Source organism: Mustela erminea, chromosome 12, assembly GCF_009829155.1.
Source record: "Mustela erminea isolate mMusErm1 chromosome 12, mMusErm1.Pri, whole genome shotgun sequence".
Classification (NCBI taxonomy): domain Eukaryota; kingdom Metazoa; phylum Chordata; class Mammalia; order Carnivora; family Mustelidae; genus Mustela; species Mustela erminea.
In genome coordinates this window covers 3234984-3247686 of record NC_045625.1, presented here as the reverse complement: position 1 = coordinate 3247686, position 12703 = coordinate 3234984, and the positions used below count along the sequence as shown (strand labels likewise).

The 12703-nt window shown below is 64.5% G+C and overlaps 1 protein-coding gene across 1 annotated transcript; it reads left to right on the top strand.

Annotated features, from left to right (window-relative positions):
• Positions 1-2473: 2473 nt before the first annotated feature.
• Positions 2474-3719, top strand: LOC116570186 (cuticle collagen 13-like). The gene has a single exon (XM_032306918.1). It carries the CDS (start codon positions 2479-2481, stop codon positions 3421-3423), a length of 945 nt encoding a protein of 314 aa, XP_032162809.1. The 5' UTR covers positions 2474-2478; the 3' UTR covers positions 3424-3719.
• The last annotated feature ends 8984 nt before the right edge of the window (positions 3720-12703 follow it).

The window sequence follows — 12703 nt, the reverse complement described above, 5'->3', positions numbered from 1 at the left end:
GTCCGCACTTGCCTCCTGACCCGCTCTGCCCTGCCCCCAGCCCCTCCCTGAGCAGAGATCAGAACCAATCCACGGAGAGCAGGCTTTGGATCAGGGCGCCAAGGGATGGCCGTGCCCGACTTGATGCTCACCCCTCCGCCAGGCGCTGCACTCAGGCTCCTAGAGTCTCAAGGACCAGTGCAGGAGGAGGCTTAGGGTCCTGCCCTAAACAGGGCTCAGCTCCTCGGGGTCTGCCCTGGGGGGGGGGGGCCGGTACAGGTGGAGGAAAGAGGTGGAAGTGACACTTTCTTGGACTCCAGGAGGTCCCGGGGCCCTGGAGGGGGCGAGACGTGTTTTAAGCCCCACAGGCACACCCCAGGGTGCTGGGACGGTGGCAGGGGGCTCCCCCTGGGGTGGGCTGGGACCACCCTCCCGCCCACGAGAGGCAGGGCCTCTTACCACCTCTGATGGTCCCTGTTTAGGGTCCAGGAACACACGGCTCACCGGCAAGGAGTCATCACTGGAAGGAGTCTGACCTGGGCCTGCGTCCCCTGAGGGCACGGTGGGCCCCGGCAGTTCGCTGTCCACACCTGGGCAGCTCCGAGACCTGGGCCTAGAGCCTGGCCAGCTTCCGGCATGGCGTCCAAGCCTGGGGAAGCTGGTCCCAGCTTCGCTTTCTGTTGCTGGAGGCTCTGGGCCTCAGTTTCCCCATCCACCCCGTTGTCAGTAGGGCTGGATGGTTGCAGCTGCCCCCCCAGCTGTGAACTTTCTGAAGTTGTTGGAAAGGGGTCTTGCCGCCTTACCTTCCCTGAGCGTGCTGCTCAGGCCGTGGGGTGTGGCAGAGATCCGCCAGGGCCTTCGTGGTCCTCCTGGGACCCCCCACCCCTGAGCTTTGGGCCTCTGCAGCCCCAGGAAGGGGTAGACCAGGCCCCCAGCAGAGGCCGGCTTGAGGCCGAGGGGCCCCAGGCGAGGTGTGTGAGCCGGGCTGCAGGAAGGAGAGAGAAGAGCCACCGGCAGAGAGATGGGGCTTCCTGTTTCCCTCCAGAGCAGCCGCGGCCTCAGGACAGGGTGGCTCTGTCAGCCAGGCTGGGCCCGGCCTCTCACCAGATGTGCTGAGCCTTCACCAAGGGGTGCGGCCGGCCCAGTGACCGTCCGCAGCGGGGCCTGGCTACCCCTGCGCTGGGCCTGCATCTGAGTTGGGTGAGGTCCCAAAGGGAATCAGAGGTTTTCTAGGGAGCCTGGGGGTCTTCGTGCTGCATCATCTCCCCCACTGCCCGCTGCCCCCTGCCCGGTGCGCCTGCTGGAAGCGCCGGGCCAGACTCTGTGCAAGGCCCTCACGAAATTACCTTCAGGTGATGTGACTGAGGCCCCCAGGGGAACGTGCTCGTCCAAGGTCAGCCAGTGGGAACTGGGAGCCCTGGATGGGGAGACTGGGGGGTGGGGCGAGCAGCGGGAGACCCTCTCTATGCTGCTTCCCAGACCTTACCTGCTGGGGACTGTCCATGCAGTCACTGCTCAGGCCGGAGGCCCAAGATACGGCCTTCGCCCTGTCTTTGTGTCCCCATGGGCTCTGCCTCCAGAGCGTGTCCCACCAGCTGCTGTCCCATTCTGGTCTGGGCCACCATGCTTCCTGCCTGGGGGACCTCCTCCTCAGCCTGTGGGGCAGCCCTGGCCGCACCCCAGTTCTTTGTGAAGGTGACATCAGTTCATGTGACCTCCCAGCTTCAGCACAGCTGAGGGCTTCCCACGACACTGGGGACCGCATCTGATCCCTCACATGTGTGGCCTGAACCCCCTTCCTGAGCACCAGCTCCCTGGAGCAGAGACAGACCACATTTGCCTCGCTCTGCCTCTCTCCCTCAGGGACAGAGCTGGCCCCTAGCAGGGGTGCGAAGGGCCACCCCCCACCACCCCGCCCAGATGGGCGCCCAGCCCAGAGGCGGTTCCATGTGCGTGTTGCCGTGGAGTTGTGCACGGGGGCGTGGGGGGACGGTAAGCGTGTATCCCCCCAGGGGATGCCCCCATCCCCCCCAGGTGACCGTGCCCCCACTGGCACAGCACGGTTCACCCGCTTTGAGTTCTAAGTATGGTGCGGGACGGTGTGCCCGTGGGTCCGGCCTCGCCCACTCCAGGCGTGTCTGCACACGCTCGGTGTGGCTGTGTGGCTGGCGGCGGCTTGCCGGTCCCCTGGGCAGCTCTGTCTTCCACAGGGAGGACAGGGCCGCACACATACTGCCGCTTTTGGCTGTTACCAGCCATGCCGTTCTGAACATTTTTGTGCCGGGGTGTTGGCATTTCTCTTGGGTGCCTAAATCTGGGCCTTCTCCAGGAGAATTACTGGTCCCAGGAGACGCATGACATCAGGGACTGCCCAGGTCACCCCCGAGGGCTGGGGTGTTCTGGGTGCCTCACATCCTCGTTGGCACCTGCTACTGCCTAGTGTCTGATTTCAGCCATTCTGATGACTTTGCCGGGCTAACGTACTATTCTTTCTGTAACATGGGGAGAAAGACTTATTTTATAGACGAGACACCTGGGTGGGCTGAGAGCCAGCCATGGGGCACGTGGGGGGCCATGTGGTCCCCAGGGTGCCGAGCTCTGGGCTTCAGATTGTCTGAGCAGCCTGCAAGCTACAGGCCCAGTGAATGTCCCGGGGTGTTGGGTCTGGGCAGCGGACAGAGAAGGGGCTGCCCACTGGAGAGTAAGCTGGGGGGTCCCCTGTGTCACTTCTGCTGTGAGTGTGCAGTGTGTCCCTGGCTACCAGGGGCCTCCCCACCACTGAGAGCCCCCACCACTGTGCCGGGGCTGTTGGTCAGCTTGAGGTTGAGGTGGACACTGGGTCCTGCTTGGAAGCTCCGGGGGTGGGCGTTTGTGGTCAGGCCAAACCCTGCACCACCACCACCATCCCCCGCCCACCCTGGAGGGTCACCTTCAGGGTCCTCAGCCCCAAACCCCCAGTTTGTCCCAGTGCCAGCTTCGCCTGGAACCGAGGCTCCTCCAGGCTGTGGAGGCCACCCCCACCCCCTTGGGGCTCCCTCCTTTGTGGGGGCTGAGGAAGGGGGGTTGCCCTCCCCTCCTGTCTCCCTGGACAGAAGTCCCACTCAGAGTCGGGCTGCAATTTGCCAAGCCAGGCAGATGGGGCGGCCATCCATGTGGACGGGGAAAAACACTTTATCTCCTAGGACGGAAAGGGAAGATCTTGCAAAGGGGGCAGGTTGGTGGAGTGGGCGAGGGTCCAGCCCTGCGCGAGGGGGCCATCCTGTCCCACCGCCCTGCCCACTGTGGGAGAGCTGGGAAGCTAACAAGAGAGACACCAAGGCCCGTCAGCACCGTGCTCGTGCTCCCCCTGCGAGCGAGCCTCGGGTCAGGATCGGACCCTATTTATGGAGGAGGAATGGCCTCTCGGGGCCACAGAGATGGTCACTAGCAGAGCCTGACCTCTAACCCAGAGCCAAAACACTCCCGGACTCTGTGAGGGACATGGGTGGGGGGCGCGTCAGGCTTGGGGGACAGATGAGCTGGTCCCTGTCCCCCAGGCTGGCTGCTGGCACCCTGTCCGTGACTGCCTGTCATCCCAGCGGTCAGTGGAGGCGTGGGCTACTGACAGGGGTGCGGGAGTCCCCTCCCCAGGGAGACTGGCTGGCACCCTTGGGGTCGTCATGGGCACCAGTGAAGTCAGGGACATTAGAGCCGGAAGACTTCCCTGCCTCAGTTTTCCTAAGTATCAGATCAGGGGGGTCTGGGAGCCCTGGGACATGTCCAGAGGCCTCTGAACCCCAGCATGCCAGGCAGTTTGTGCTGGGGCTTTCCTGGGGCACAGGGAAGAGGGATCCGAGACTCCACCAGATGCCCAAGGGGCCTGTGACCCCAAGTACAGAGCTGGGGGGAGGGGCCCTGAGGCGCCCCCAGCACCCCAGTCCACGACCTCGGCTCCACAGCCGCCTGTTAGTGTCATCAGCTTTCAATTTCCTTAGGGGCGCAGAGAGAGAGAGGAAAGGGGCCAGGAATCTCGGCTTCCTCTCAGCCAGGAAACAGGAAGTGAATGTGCCGGCCGATTGGGAGCCCGGCCGCCAGAACAATGGAAACCCCCCCGGACCCAGGGGAAGGGGAACTGCGTCAGGAGGCCAGGGTGGGGGCTGAGCCTGACCTCTCCACAGCCGTGCTCTGGCCCAGGCATAAATTTAGTCTGGGTCTTTCCTGATGACAAACTCACATGCCCCACTGCTGGGAAAGGGGGTACAAGGACCACCTTGGTCCCTGGGTGGCTCCTGGGGTCTTAGGGTCCATGGGTCCATGTCCTCCTCTCCCCTGTGGGTACACTGAGGTCCAGAGGGGAGGAGCCTGGCCCCGGGGTCCTGGGGTGTGGGGAAGGAGACCCCTGCCTGCCTGCTTAGGGTCGCAGATCCTTTCCAGCAAGGCCCACCTGTGTGGGGGACAGAGACCCCGCACCAGGCCCAGGACGCCAGTGGAAATGCCTCCCCTCGTGCCCCTTTGCCTGCTGGGCACCCTGTCCCAGCGCGCTGCCCTGTGCCTCCCCGTTGAGTGAAAGCAGGGCTCCCAGAGGCAGGAGGGCAAAGGCAAGCCGGGCACTGTGCCCGGCCTGGCTCGGTCCCCGTAGCGGCGTGACCTCAGGCGGGGCTCCAGGGGGGCTGTGACTCCGCAGAACCAAGACGCAGCTGTTGGCTTCTTTCTGGCACCGGGCAGCTTTCTGGGGCTGGAGCTCACCCGGCACCCCGTGCGTCCATTTCCACTGTGCAAGGCAGCGGCTCTCAGTCCAGTGACAGAGCCCAGCGGCCAACGTCCCGCCAGTTTGAGCATTTCCTTGCTTCAAAAGCACCCCGAACCTCTTAGCGGTCATTCCCCTCCCCCTCGGGTCCTGTCCCCACCCCCAGCCCTAGGCCACCGCTGTTGTCCGGCCTCTGGACGTGCCCCTTCTGGAAAGCCGCACAAGGGATGTCATGCGCTGTGTGACCCTTGGCATCTGGCTCCTCTCACTCCGCCTGCTGTTTTGGAGGCTCGTGCACGCTACAGCGTGTGTGCGTGTGGGTCTGCGTGTGCATGTGTGTCCGCGCGTCTGCCTGTCCGTGCATGTCCGTGTGTGTCCGTGTCAGTCTGCCTCTTCCTGTGTGCAGGGCCCACAGCGGAGGGGCATTTGGGGCATTTTGACCACTGGCTGTTGTGAGCCCGGCCCCCATGAGCGCTTGTGCCAAGTTCTGTGTGGACCCGTGCGTCTGCCTCTTCTAGGGACGTGCCTGGCAGTGGGTTCCGGGGTCGGGTGGCAGCTCTGTGCTTGCTTGTCTGAGGAGCTGCCCCAAACTATCTCCCAAGCCAGTGGTTTCTGATCACCGCCCTGCCCAGCCCCATGACGGCTGGAGGGGCCACTCCGCTCCCGTCGGGACCCTGGGACGGAACAGGAAGGGCACGGGCAGATGTGGACCTTGTGGTCTCCTCTCGGCCAGCTCGGGGCCGAACTGAGGCCCCAGGAGGCTCTCTGGGGATGTCACACAGCTTGTGGGCTGTCCCCTCGCCGCAGACTTGGAGTCAGAGGTCAAATCTGGACCCCACGGGAACTTGTCCCTGCCCCGGACGTGCTGGACTCGGCCGTGGAGCCCCTGCGAGGCACAGGTTTCCCCAGCAGTCCCTCAGAACGTCCTCTGGACGGCCCTGCCTAATGTCTCGCTGTCCCCTCTCAGAGCCTGGGAAGTGTCTCCAGCCTCACTCCCTAAGCTGAAGCCAGGACAAGAAGGCAGGGCCCCTCCACCAGCTTGGGGGCAGCTGGGGTCTGGTGTGTGGCTGTGTGTTCAGGATCCTTGGGTCCAGGGCAATCCTGGGAAAGCCCCATCCTCTCTAGCCCCAGTGTCCTTCATCAGCCGCCCCGTGGTAAATCTTAGGGTTCCTTCTTGACCCCCACTGTGCCAGGAGTGGACTGAGGTTCAGAGAAGCAAGTGCCCCCCAGGTCGTGTAGCTCACGGCGGAGCTGGGATTAGAATCCAGGCCACCCTGGGCCCCCCACACAGTGGGAGCCCACTCCCTGTCCTCCAACCCTGTTCTGGAATCAGAGCAGTCCCCGGCGAGCCGAGCCGGGTGCCTGGTGCTGGATCCCTCTGTCCTTGACCCCCTGTGTATTCTCCACCAACACCCCATCCCTGTTCTGGGGAACAGCTCGGCGTTCCCCACTGCCCCTGCGTATGACTCTGTGAAGGTGTCCCCGTGCCCTTCTCTGGGTGGGGGAGGGGACGCAGGGCCGTCCCGTCCCCAGTCCCACGGTTCTGCTTGCCGCATCCCAGCAGGCGACAGGTGAGGGGGTCACCTCAAGTCTGGGGACTGCCATCCTGTCCCAGATGACGACAGCCTGCCTCTCAGCCAGGACGGCCCGGAGCCCACGGCAGCCCCCAGGCCCTGCCTGCGGATCTCAGCTTCCTGAGCCAGCCCTGCTCTGCACAATGGCCGGAAACGCCTTGCTCAGGCCGTGGTCCAGGCGGCCACGTGCGGCCCTGGGAGAGGTGGGAAGGCTGCTTTGCGGGAGCGCCAGCCCTCCCGGTGGCCCTGAGGGCCCCGCCAGCTGGCCGTCTCTGGGTGGACCACGGCACCGCCCCATGGGAGATCAGGAAGCAGGCCCCAGCCGGCCGTCATGCCCAGGGCCCACCCTCACTCCGTGGTCAGGGAGGGATGCCCCCGCTCCAGCAGGTCCCAGCCAGGAGGCTCCGCCAGGTCCGTGGGGCGGAGCACAGAGGGCTCCGTACTCTCATCTCGGGCCCTGCTGGGGAGGTGTGGGATGTTCCGGCTCAGGACGCTGGGGAGCGCCCTGGCCCTCACCCTGTTCAGCTCCCCCCACTTTAAAGGAGCCAAATGGAGAAGGAAGACATGCTCCTCCCTCCCCGGGCTGTTCCCCGAGGCCAGGTGCTGCTGGACCCCAGCCTCCCCGCAGAGGGACGCAGGCCAGGGGTGAGGCTTCTGCCCCGGGGAGTCAGCCGGACCCTGGTTGTGGGGGACAGGAAGGCCTCTCTGGGCCGGAGGTCCCTTATTTAGACAGTGTTTTGCCGTTCCAAAATGAAAGGAGATTCTCTGTGTGCTGTCTGGGCTGTGAAGTCATGCGAGCAGCTTTTGAAAGAGCCAGTGCCTTCGGAGCACGGAGATACGCGAGAGGAACCGCCATTCTCGGGGCTCCTGCATGCCCCAGTGCCCCGCCGGGCCTAGAAGCAAGGGCGCCGGGTGCGCACGGCAGCTCTGGCCAGGTCCGCGGCTGATGGGAGCTGCTGCGTCCTTGAGGTCCAGTGCACCGGGCTCCACGTCACGTTCAGCGCTCACAATCAGACGTGGCACATTTTCTGGTAGATCTGACTTTCTACAGCAGTTTCGGGTTCCGAGCAATATCGAGAGGAAAGCGCAGAGTGCCGGCCGACACCCCGCCTTCCCCCCACCGCTGGCAGCCCCCATCAGCACCTGCCACACGCTGCACTACACACCACGACCCTGCAGGGCTGTGCGGTCACCGCCCAGAGTCCAGAGTGTGCACGAGGGCCGCTCCAAGGCGTCCACTCGTAGGTCCGGGCAGACGTGTGGTGGCACAGACCCACGTGCTTCCTGCCCAAGCACCCCAAGAGGCGCACGTGCCCGGTGCTCAGTTTCACGGCTCTGGTCAACGTCTTCCCCCAGGGGCTCCCCTCCCCCGGAATCTCGGGACATTCCTGGCCCGGCTGAAGCACCCCACGCTCCCTCAGACTCGCTCTGCTCAGAACTGCCCCGCAGAGCCCCCTCCTCCCTCCGCGCCTTTGAGACCCTCCGTGCTGTGCTTGGGTCTGGGCCGGGCTCCTACCCAAGCTGGGTGGGACTCCCCGGGCGGACCGTGGTTTATAACAGATGCGCTCAAGAACCAGTGGCTCATTTAGGGTTTCTCCAAGAGCAAATGTTGAGTTTCCGTCTGACGCGGCTGTTCCGCTCCTGAGTGCGCACAGAAGGCGCTGGGAGTGGGCGCCTGGGCAGACGCAAGGGACACCTGCTGCCTGCAGGGTTCACCACAACCGAACGTCAGTCCATGGGTGAGGGGGACTGGGGCCTTTCCATACCGTGGAACGTTATTCAGCCATGAAAGGGCAAGACAGACAGACCCTCGCTACAGGGGAGGGGCGGGCCTCAAGGACCTGTAGTGTGAGAGAAGCCAGACACGGGACAAACACCGTCTGGTTCCACTTACAGGAGCTGTGGGGTGGAGGCAAGTCCGTGGAGACAGGAAATGATTCCTGGGGGCTGGGGGCGGGCCCTGGGCATTCAGTGTTTGAGGGGTGCGAGTTTCCGGCTAGGGAGAGGACAGATTTGGTCCTGCTGATGGCCTGGAACACATCTGCGGATTGGCTCTTACTAACCCCATCAGATGTGGGGGCATGTTCAGGGGGACCTCAGCCCAAGAGGGCACATCTTCTGGGCCCAGGCCCTCTCTCCGGGCTCCAGAAATAGACATCGGGGGCATGGTGTGACCCCGGCTCTCCGGCTCTGTCTGCAGCACCCGTGCTGCCCACTGCCCACCCCAGGCCTGGGTGGCCCCCGGTTGAGGGTGACCCCTGCAGTCTGTGGGGGGTGAAGAGACCCCTTCTGGGGCTGGAGGATCCCTCCCTCAGCCCAGCTCGCCAAACCTGCTGTGTGGCCAAGAGTCGTGGTTGCTGTGGGCAGTAGGGGTACAGCTGATGGTCCTCCCTCTGCCCGTCGTCAGACTTGTGATGACCAGGTCATCTTGGGCCAGGTGGCAGGTGGAGTAGCTTCGGGGGTGAGTCTCGAGGGGGCAGCACACGGGCTGAGCCAGGCCCAGGCTTCCCTGGGACCCCAAGTGGGGACATGGGCAGCATCTGTACTTGAGGGCCCCTGAAACAGGCCTGAGTCACAGGAGTGGTGAGCTTAGAGGGGCTGGGAGGGCTGGGGACCCACTCTGCCGCTTCCCAAGAATTGGGAGAGGGCCCTGGCCGAGGCGGGGGGCCAGGCAGGAAGGAAGCCTCGGTGGCTGTGGGCAGCTTGTCTAGGTGCCCAGCCCCAGGCCTGGGTGGGCCTGGAGCCCTTGCCACCCGGGGCCTCAAACTCCCCCAGGCCTCTGAGCACAGGGGTGGAGAGGAGGGGGAGGAGGAGGAGGAGGGCCACTACCGGGCGCTGGTCCTCCCGCCCCGGCAGGAAAGGCTGACCGGGGCTGGGGACAAAAGGCGGACGTGCGGCTGGCCATGTGGGCCCTTATCAGGCCTGCACCCGCCAGGCTGCCGGGTCTCTGCGGAAACGCTCCTCTCTGCCCGCCTTCCTGCCTGCGCCTGGCCACCCCGCCAGGCACTGGGCAGGGGCGAGGGGAGGCTGGCAGGGCTGACGCGGTGGGGGCGGCGGGTGCAGGCCACCTGGCCTCGGGGGGTTCTGGACGGTGATTCGAGGGAGTGTCAGCGTTCTTCAGGCTGCCTGCTGAGGGAGAGCCCACGGTCCCCCCCGCCCCGCTCCCCAGCGGGCAGAGGAGGAAGCTGCGGCCCAGAGTGACAGTGACCAGGCCGGGCAGATGCCTCCTGCTGTCAAAGGCTCAGCAATCCTGCGGCTGTGGCTGACGGGGTCCTAGTTCGCGCTCCGGTCCCTCTGGGAATATGCAGCAGGAATGACGGGGGAACAGACGGGGGCTCCCTTGGGGAAGCTCGCCGCTACAGCCCACCCCACTGTACGCCCACGGTCTGCACATTCTGTTTTTTTTTTTTTTTTTTTTAAATTGACAGACAGAGAGCACCAGTAGGCAGAGAGGCAGGCAGAGAGAGAGAGGGGGAAGCAGGCTCCCTGCCAAAGCAGAGAGCCCGATGCCGGGACTCGATCTCAGGACCCCGGGATCACGACCTGAGCCAAAGGCAGCAGATTAACCCACTGAGCCAACCAGACGTCCTGCACATTCTGTTTTATTTAAAAAACTGTCTTGATTGGGGCACCTGGGTGCCTCAGTGGGTGAGATGTCTGCTTTTGGCTCAGGTCATGGTCCCGAGGTGCTGGGATCAAGTCCCATGTCGGGCTCTGTGCTCAGTGGGGAGCCTACGTCCCTCTCCCCGTCTGCCCCACACCCTGGTGTGTCTGGACTGACACACGTGAGGAGGTCCCGCAGGTATCGGGTGTTGGGGGCTCGGTGGGGTTTCCCGCAAGGACGCAGGGTCAGCCATGGGGGTCAGGGGACAGGTGGCCGGCCTTGTCCTGCAGGCCCTTCGAACTACCCTGGGGGGCAGGCACCATGGGCTCCATTTTATAGAGGAAACTGCGAGGTCCCAGCCAAGCCAGCCTCCTGCCCTGGCCCAGCGACCCCACCCCTGGCCCCAGCTGCCCTCTGGTGGATGCAGGGTTATAGTGGGTCAGACTGAGGCTGGGGCCCCTGGTGGCCGCATCCATGCTCCCTCCCCCTCCCTCATAAGTGCAGATTTGCAGGATTTGGGGCTGGTGAGGGTGGCAGGACCCAGAGCAGCCAAGTCTTCTGGGACCTTCTGCGCATGGGGTATGGCATGAAATCTGCCGGGGGACTGCCCACCCTGAGGTGGGGTGGCCAGGCCCAGCCTTAACCCCATCAGCAGAGCCGTACCCCAGCTGCGGCAGGCCTCCCAGTGAGCCCCCAGGAGTCCCACCCTAGGCCAAACCCACAAGACGCTCTCCCTTCCCACCACTGCCCGGAGGACACAGGAGCAGGTAGGACTTTGGAGGAGACACAGCTGGTCCTCTGGGGCTTGTCAGGAGTAGTACAAGGGTCCCCCACCCCATCTCCGAGCACATTAAACCCAAAGGTGGGTGTGACTGTCCCCCAGCTCCAAGCCCTGGGTTGGAGGTCATGTTGCTCAGCCCCTCCCCTACACACATGCCAGGGCCTGGTGGCCCCAGGTCAAGTCTGTCAGGAGCCTCAGGCAAGGGTCTCTTCGGGTGCCCCTGTGGCCAGGTGGAGGCCTTGTCTGAAAGGTTCTCCAGCTCCTGTGCCCTTTCATGGTGTAAACCGCAGGGGGCTAATCATTCCCATTTCCCTAAGAAACCGACCAAAGCACAGAGAGATTTCTCAGTCCTGCTGCCTGGGGAAGCTGACCCTAGGGTCAGGGGCCGGGCAGTGGGGGCTTTGGGAGCTCCTGGAGGGTGCCCGTGTGAGGCCAGTGGGGGAGTCCCTGTCTTGGTGGGAATGGACCATGGGCCTTGGGGGGCGGGACGAAGGTAGTGCACAGCCAGGGACAACAGGGTCCTGGTGGCCATGCCCCAGGCACCCGCGCTCACACAGGCTGTCCCAGTGACACAGACTTCAAGAAGGCACCAGAGCCGTAGGCAGGAGCCCCGATGCTTCTCCTTCTGGGCGATGGGGGCAGGCAGGCAGGTGGGGAGGGGCCGGGCCATCACTCGAACATGGGGAACAAGGGGGGCCTGGTCGTGGGGCTCACGTCCTGCCTCTGCTGTGGGATGTGACCTCCATGACCTCACCTAGGATCAGGTGACAGTTGTGCCCCCTCTGTGGGCAGCGCTCAGCCAGTGTCTGGCTGTGAGAGTCCCTCCTGCTCGTGCTCGCGGGGGCCTCTGACCCACGGAGTGGAGGGGGCCCAGCCTAGTCTCCTGCTGCCGCCAGCGAGGCCCCGCAGTGTTGCCGGGCCTGACTCCCCACCCAGTGCGGCCAGGGCAGCAGCTCGAGCAGTGTGGGCCATAGCCATGTGCTGTGCTGGCGGGCGGGGTGCATACGGGGGCCACAGAGGGGCTGGGTCTTGTGTCCTGAGCACGTCCACACTTGGGACCCAGTCTGGCTAGAGGCCCTGCTGCTGTTGACCCAAGGGGACAGAGGAAGTCCCTGATGGCCTCTGGCCTCCCTTGCTGATCCCGGCCGTCTGGACTGCTTTGGGGGCACCGGGGTGTCCCAGGAAACCCTGTCCCCAGCCTCCTGCTGTCCGCTGATCTCTGGGACCAGCCATCTGGAGAAGGGTTAGGGGCTCACAGGACATTTGGCGCCTGTCACCATGTTAGGAGCCTCTCTGGGAGCAAGGCCTTTGGCACATGGTCACGTGTTTGCACGCACCCCAGACACGGGGCCTGGCGCTCAGGGGCACCCAGGCCTTCCTGCCTTGAGGGTCAACACAGGGTGGCTTGTCCATTCCTGTCCCTCCAGGCCTGGAGGAAGGGGATGGGGCAGGGAGGGCCTTGAGCCTGTGAGGGGCCCCTTCCCCGACACCTAGGCAGAGGGTTCTCAGCCTGGTAGTCCCCACAGACCCTGCTACCCCGCCTACAGCAATCTGCAAAGAGCAAGTGGGCCCAGCCTCATGCAGTTCACCCACTGTCCACTGGGTGGCGGTGTTTCACCACGTGGGCAAGGCCCCAGGCCAAGGAAATGTCCAAGGGCCAGTTGGCCCAGCCAGGGCCACAGGGTTTTGGGCAGCCCTGGAACACTGAGTGTGGAACACATATGGCCAGACACATTCCCCTGACAACCTGTGCAACTGTACAGGGCGGTCCCCTGTGTCCTTTCTTGCCAAAGTTACTCAAGATGTGTGGGGGGGCGGGCGCGGGTGGGGAGGATGGCAGGGGTCCAGAAGGCCAAGGCCAGTTCCTTCTGCTTGTGAGAACCTGCCCTTTGCATTCTGCACCGCAAACGGCCAGGGCACCCTCCCAGGGAGCTCACCTGAGGCTTCACCCTGGAGCTGTGCCAGACCACCTGCCTGAGCCAAGGGTCTCTGCCTGAGGTCCTGCCACCCGCGAGTGGCCAGCGGCTGGATCTCAGCAT